This window comes from Brachyhypopomus gauderio, chromosome 19 (genome assembly GCF_052324685.1).
Source record: "Brachyhypopomus gauderio isolate BG-103 chromosome 19, BGAUD_0.2, whole genome shotgun sequence".
NCBI classification, from domain to species: Eukaryota; Metazoa; Chordata; class Actinopteri; order Gymnotiformes; family Hypopomidae; genus Brachyhypopomus; species Brachyhypopomus gauderio.
In genome coordinates this window covers 12151244-12158743 of record NC_135229.1, presented here as the reverse complement: position 1 = coordinate 12158743, position 7500 = coordinate 12151244, and the positions used below count along the sequence as shown (strand labels likewise).

Sequence of the window (7500 nt, the reverse complement as noted above, 5' to 3'; positions counted from 1 at the left end):
CCACCCCTTGGTCTGGCCTTGCCCGGCTCCCCTGACCACACCTCCCTTGCGATGTCCCACCCCCGGGGAAGCCCACACCTCAGCAGCCCCTCCTACCACCCTCTCTACCCTGGCAGTAGCCCCTCCTCCAGCCCCGCCTCCCACCCCTCCACGCCCGGCGCTGCAGCAGAAAGCCCCTACCTGCCTGCCTTTGGCTCCGCCCAGCCCAGAGGAAGCCCGCCCACCCTGCTGTCGGAGGACAGCAGCTCCCCCACGCTGGCCGTCACTATCAAGCAAGAGCCGCAGGAGCTTGACCAGATGACTCTGGACGATGGTAGGTCCCTAAACCATCACTGCCGTCACCTAACAACCATTAACTTCGATTGTGACCCACGTGGTCCGTTTAATCAGCCGTTTCTGTACTCATTTCCGAGCTCGGCGAGCCCCGCCACACACGGACCGGAGTAACAAACCAGTTTGTAACTGCTGGGAGGTTTCTAAAAAGAACTTCTCCCTTTCACACTACCTCATTGGTCGGATTTTTGCGGATTCCAAACCCAACTCCCAGCATGCTTCTGTTGCTCGGTCTCTTTTGCCATATTGCACGACTAACAAGTCCTTTTACCCACGATCCCTTTCACACTGCTTTCCAAGACATTGCAGAACGGTGTTCAGTAGCGGTGGCGCTATCAGCTGGTCTGACCGCCCACTTCCTGTTCTATTCCCAAATATCCTTGTAGCGCGGAGAGTTTGGTTCAGTGATGAAACTGCGATGACGTATAGTTAGAGGCAGAAGGGCTTGTTTTGCCCCACCAACCGCCACAACTCTCTATGTTTGTTGTTTACTGTGATTGTTAATTCCCTCTGAGGGTTATGTTAAAGCTTGTTGCAAGCTGGTTATTTGATCCTTGCTGGCTACAGGTGCGTAGGTGTGTGTCTGTGTATGTGCACGTGTGCGTGTGTGTGTGTGTGTGTGTGTATGCGTGTGTGCGTGTGTGTGCGTGTGTGTGTGTGTGTGTGTGTGTGTGTGTGTGTGTGTGTGTGTGTGTGTGTGTGTGTGTGAATTTCTAGGCCGCTCATGGCTGCTGTAAATTAGCACAGCGGGAGTTCAAGCCGTCTGTCCAAACATAGCAGGCGTACGAAGGTCAGAGGTCAAGCTGGGAGCGGCCATCCATAAACAGGGGCACACGCGCGGCCGTCGACACGAGTCCTGATGAAGGAAGTGAAACAATGGCGCGGGGGGTTTCCAGCGGCGAGCGGCACTCGGTGGCTTTTATTTTTCCTGAATTTGATTTGAGGGGTGTGAAGAGTTGGGGGGGGGGCATTGTTTTCATTCAGGCCTCCCCGCAGGGACCTACGGTGCTTAGCTGGCGTCATCAAGGGATCCTGGGGGGTCACCGGGGTCCCCCCTGCCCGCGTGCCCGCCAACACCCATGGGGGTGTTGGATGTTTGGCCATGAGCCCTGCTGCCTTTTCTCTCTTAATTGCACGCAGCCCTCTCAGCCACCCGGTCACCTGCCATCCTCCGGGCGGTCTGCAGAATGCCCTGCTCATTGGGGGGGGGGGGGGGGGGGCAACAGCTTTCTTTTATTGCTAACAGTGAGAGGTTAGACGTGGCTATTGTGCTCGTCATTTGGGACTGTGTGTGTGTGTGTGTGTGTGTGTGTGTGTGTGTGTGTGTGTGTGTGTGTGTGTGTGTGTGAGCACACGTGCATGCGTGCATCTGTATAGCTGACTGAGTGGGCGAGTGTATTTAAGGGCTACGCAGAAATTGAGTTAGCGTATAGCTTTCACTAAATCTGCCACCTCCGGGCCTTCAGCTCATAAATAAACAAGGCCGAGGGAGACGAGGTCATCTGTTCGTTATCGGCCCTGTTAATAGCTTTAAACTTGCTCGGATGTGACATTTTGGAAGTCGGGTCAGTTCACACTAGCTCAACCAGCATTTATCATCATTGCTCTATCAGTGGAAGACCCGAGCTATCACTCATTTTGTGGCCAGAAAAGAAATAAATCCGATAATCTGACGAATCAAGTGTCATTTTTATCACGCGTAAAGTACATGATGTCAAATGGCGTTTTTTATTTGCGAGTCGTGGATCATGTATTAAGAGAAGAGAGCTGAAACTCTAGCCGTGCTCAGTGTGCTACGCGGACCTGATTATGGGATCGTTTTACCCGGTAGCCGCCCTTTGCCTCGGCGCTGTGCGATACCGTTCCAAATTGCCCCCGTGTTGGCGGAGAGGAGGGCAGGTTATAAGAAGTAACCTCGTTTCCGAGGTTCCCCCTGCACCTTATCTTCTGTCACACGAGCCCTTACTGAGGCTTCTGTGGCTCCGCCCCCATGGCCAGAAGCATCCAGCCTGTGATTACAGTTGCATTAAGCAAGCTGCAGGAATGCGTATCGATTGGCTCGGGCCTCTAGGGGGCGTCTCCAAATAAAAAAAACGCAAAAAAAAACAAAAAAGCCCTCGGGCGGGAGCCGCCATCTCACACGCCCTAATGCCTGACTGAGCGTCTGTGGTGAGCTGCTGGAGTCCTGGTAAGTGTGCGGTGGTAACTGCATCTCCATTCAACTACCCCACCTCCGCACACACCTCCCCCTCCAGCTTTGTGAACTTTCAAACATCGAGCCAAGAAGCGAGGTAAACAGTGCTGATGCACGGCACGCGAAGAGCACGTGCACGTGAACCCACGTGCACGTGAGCCCTTTTCCACCCTCCCCGGGTTGTCCGGGGGGAGGCAGGCAGATGAGCTCACCCGGACGGCTGGAAGGGACCCCTCGGCGTCGTGACTTGGCTCAGGGGCCCCCGGGCTGCGGTGGGAGTCTGACTCCGCACGGCCGTCGAGCTCTCCCAGACGCCCACGCCTCCCCCCCGATCACCCTCACCACAGCCGGCGGGAAGCAGCGCTCAGTTCCCAAGATACCACTCGACGTCTCAATGTGGAGTGTGTGTGTGTGTGTGTGGTTCTGGGGTCGCGGGTTTATATATATGAAACCCTCAAAATTCCCCAACACTCAGCACTGCTCTCAAACGTCCTGTCTGTTGCTAACGACATGAGAGTGTGTGGTGTTGCAGGACGAGCGTTATCATCACTGCTCTGTTTTAATCCTGTCTCTCTGGGAAACGCCGCTTCAGGCCCCCGACTGGTGTCACTGTTCTGGCGCCTCGGCTGAACGGATCCGCGTAAACGGACTCTCGTCCGGCCGTGCGCTGGAGGCTGGAAAGCTGAAGGTCGCACCGCTCGAGCACTACTGGGAGTCCTTCGCTATTAGTTCGAAATAAAAACCAACCACGTCTTTTGAAACGAAACGTCTACCCACGCAGCGCTTCCGTCTCCGCATCAGAGCTCCTGTGGGGCCTCCGTCACACGCGTTCACACGCGGCTGCAACGGGGACGGTAGCCGAGCGTCTAGACGCGAGAGTTTGCTTCAGTCTTGTTTAGGTCACTAATTAGCAGCATCGGGGTGTCTGGTATCCCCCAGTCTGGAGCAGCAGCTATCGGCACTGAAAGCGTGACCTCGTGTGTGTGTGTGTGTGTGTGTGTGTGTGTGTGTGTATGTGTGTGTGTGTGTGTTTGTGTGTGTGTGTGTGTGTGTGTGTGTGTGTGTGTGTGTGTGTGTGTGTGTGTGTGATTTCAGGGGCATGAGGTAAATCTCTAGCATGTCTGCTTTTTAATTCAGCCTTGGCTATAGGCTTACCGTTTTTTTAGCATTGTAGATGTCCATTAAAGGTCTGAGTGGGTGGCTTCTGAAATTTACTCATACGTGTGCGCGTGCGTGTGTGTGTGTGCAAGCGTGTGTGTGTCGGGGGGGGCACAGAGGGCCCTGGCGTTTGTCTTTTCTCATTAGCTACCAGCGTTAGGGGTTGAGCTCATGAAGTGCGTTTGAGAGCAGCGCTAATCAGAGTGGTGGATTCTCCACAGCTGGTCTCCGCACACACAGGCCTCTATTCATGGCAGTGGCACACACACACACACACACACACACACACACACACACACACACACACACGCATACACACACACACACACACACACACACACACACGCATACACACACACACACACACACACACACACACACACACACACACACACACACACACACACCAGCTCCGCGCTGACAGCACTGTGCGACTCTCCTGTTTTCTTTTGTGCTGAGTTAATGTCCTAAAGCCGAAGACTGTGAAGTGTCTGGCTCTGGAGGGACAACACGTCTCGGCCTCGGAGAAACTCGTTTCTCCCGCGTGTCTGCTCCTCATCTAGCGTTGTTTTCCATCCTGTCAGTTCCCTCTTTCTCTCTCTATTTTCTCCCTCACTCCAAATGGAGCAGGGGTCTTAAATTTCAGAGGATCCCCCTGCTCTCAGACCCGTGACCCCCCCCCCCCCCACAACCACCACAACCCTCACCCCCAGTTGCCGGGGCGATTCGCGGCCTTCCTCATGGAAACTTTTACGCATGCTGGCAGGGAGCCCGGGCAACAGGAGTCCGCTCGAAACCTCTAATGATGATGGAGAGTGCGTCCACGTCGAATCCTGCTGAGTCGCTAACGTCGGCACAGCGCCACGAGATCGGCGCTGGGCTGGAGGGGGTTCTGGGTGGGGAGGGGGTGAGCTGGTGGAGTAGGTGGGGGCATAATGGTTGGGGGGTCACGAAGGTTTGCGGAACAGAAGGGTCTGCTCTGGGCTGAGAGCTGGTGCTGGATCTTCTACTGGGAGATGGAGACGGCCCTGCGCTTAGAACGTTGGCTTTTACCGCACTCAACTTTGACCTCTGCGGCTTGCTGGGAGAGGGTGGAGCTAATTGAACAGGAAACGGGTGGGGGAGAGGAATGGGGGGGGGGGGGGGGGGGTTTCTTTTGGTTAAGTGCAGAGCCTGACAGGACAGGTAAAAAAGAGGTCTGATTGTATCCTTTATTATTTATGACCAGAGAGGATGTGGCATTCTTTACTGTTGTTATTGCAGTTTTCATATTAGGAATCCTGTTTTCCTGGCACAGTGTTGAATGATGGCTGATAAATGAACACAGGGTTTTGAAAACATTTGTAATAGTTGGAAAAAATAATCTAATACATAAACAGTGTCCTCACAGGGCTTAGGGGTGGTGAGATGGTTACGGAGGTAAACCAAACATAAGAGCAGCACATTTTGAGATTTGTAACAGCGACTGGCATCGGTGGAAACCAATAGTGCTTAGATAAAAAAATTAATTTTGTTATTTTCTGTTACATCTGGGGAAAAAAACACAGCACACAATTTATGACCGCAGGATTATTTCCTGTTGTGCCTAATGTTGTGTCTGTGCTGAGCGACAGAAAACGAAAACAGACCAATTCTTCTTCCGCCGTACCGCTTTGTGTATTGCAAGAGGCTTTGCTAAATATGGAATCGGTGGCCATTAAGAGTGCAGTGGCCCACTGATCAGGGGAGTGAAGGTTCGGTGAGGCGGTGGAGCTCCGGGCCTTGAAAGAAACTTCCGGACTCTGTGAGAGGAGAACCGACCCTGATTGACCGACTTATAGTAGCTAAGAGTTGAATATGTAGGTCAACTCAAGTGCGTATTAAGTAGAAATGCCAATGTGGTGTTGCAATGCACGTAGGGACGAATGTCTTTGTTGGCACTGGAATTCTGAGGTAAAAAAGGGTCTAGCGAAAAGACCGAAGTGGGTCTCTATGACGTTAGCACGCGCCTGCTGGCACCGTGTCAGACATCTTCTTTCGGTTGAGCCCAGGCGTTGTCCCTGTGGGAAGACGTACGTCTCGGTCTGGATCGGCGGGATTCTCCTCGGTGCGAGGCTTCTTTCCGCGTCGCAGTTCATTCAGCGTCGTCCAGTTTCAGCCGTTCCGTCATTATAGCCGCCCGTCACCAGCATGGAATCCGCCTGGTGCGTAACTGTGTCGTAGTCCAAACAAATCGGGGTTTCTTCATGTCTGAACATCGAAGGCGGTGGATCGGAAACCAGATTTTTTTTCCGGGGGGGGGGTGAGTTTGTCCCAACGCTCGTTTCTCTCCTTGCCAGAGTGCTGTCGGTCCAGAGCGTCTGCCTCGCGTTGGCCCAAAGAACCGAGTGTATTCCTCGGCTGATTAATCCATGCTGTCCACGTTATTAAGTGCAAATGTTTTCAAGTGGTTCCGCAGGACCCGAGAAGCACATGTGAACGCGGGGTGGCTGCTACCGTAGCGGAGGTGGAGGAGGCCCGGGTGGGGGTTGTAGGTGGGTGTGGTGACTCCAGCACGCACCTCCTGTGGGCTCCCGGGTGCTCTGTGAGGTCCGGGGGGGGTGGAAGGTGCAGGGAAACCAGCATGCAGCCTGCGGTCTGGCCCAAATCGGGTTCAGTGACCCAGATTTTCGCTGGTACCCACAACCCAAAGATGATTGATGCGTGAGTGGTTTTCTTCACCGAGCGGAGAGCGGGGTGTATGGGCCCCAGCGTTTCCCACCTCCTGGGTGGTGTGTGGGCGTTTTTTCCTGCGAAAGGATTATTCATACATTTTCTTTCATTCCTTTGGCATTCTCAGACAACGTCGTAGAAGGTTCAAGCTTGTCTTCAGGTTCCCTGATACACATCTTTACACTTTAAACCGTGCTTATCTTTTTTGAAAATTATTCCCTAATCTGATGAGCAATTTTGTCTTTATCGCCAGCCAAGTTGCGTGTTGAACTGCAGCTGTTTGCGCTTAAAACACTGTTAAATAAATTTTTACATTTTTCCAAAGTGCCAGGTTTCTTTTTCAGTCATCATATATAATCTGTTCAGTATCTTCACTGAAGCTGTTACTGGAACAAGAGGCTGTAGGGTATGAGGTTAAACTCGCAGAAACCAACAGTGGCAAAGCATCTCAGGTGGAGTGAGGGTGGGGGAGGGGTGGAGAGAGTAGTGGGGGGAGGGGTGGAGAGAGTAGTGGGGGGAGGGGTGGAGAGAGGGTGGGGGAGGGGTGGGGGAGGGGTGGGGGGAGTAGTGGGGGCAGGGGTGGAGAGAGTAGTGGGGGGGAGGGGTGGAGTGAGGGTGGGGGAGGGGTGGAGAGAGTAGTGGGGGGAGGGGTGGAGTGAGGGTGGGGGAGGGGTGGAGAGAGTAGTGGGGGGAGGGGTGGGGGGAGGAGCCTGCTTATGTCATAGAGATCCACTTCAGTCTTTTTCAGTGGACCCTTTGGTGGAATGGGGAGGGAAGGTGGAATGGGGGGGGGGGGGGGGGGGGGAATAAAGAGCCTTGAACTAAAAGAGTCAGCCCACGGGTCACCCCAGGGGTCCGTCCACCGGTCAGCCCACAGGTCAGCCCACGGGTCGCCCCGTGAGTCACCCATGTGAGCAGATCATTGCACATTCCTGACTTCAGCCAGGCGTTTAGCGCGCCCTCAGCCCAGCTGGTCTACCGTGGAGGAACGGGTCTCACGCTGTAGGGAGTCCCCCTCGCAGGGACCTGTTCTGGGCTTTTCTGGATCCCCCAGAGCCCCATCTGGAGAGCTGGGGTCCAGTGTCAGGATTTGGAAAGTGAGGGGACTGTCTCTCTCTCTCTCA

At 54.1% G+C, this 7500-nt stretch overlaps 1 protein-coding gene across 1 annotated transcript in view; it reads left to right on the top strand.

Moving 5' to 3' along the window:
* The window catches only part of LOC143483026 (nuclear factor of activated T-cells, cytoplasmic 1-like), a 58482-nt gene that overhangs the window by 40143 nt on the left and 10839 nt on the right, over window positions 1-7500 (top strand). Inside the window, 2 exon segments of the mRNA XM_076981693.1 lie at window positions 1-7; window positions 9-313. The exon segment at window positions 1-7 is cut by the window's left edge and continues 318 nt beyond it. Coding sequence (XP_076837808.1) covers window positions 1-7; window positions 9-313 — 312 coding nt within the window.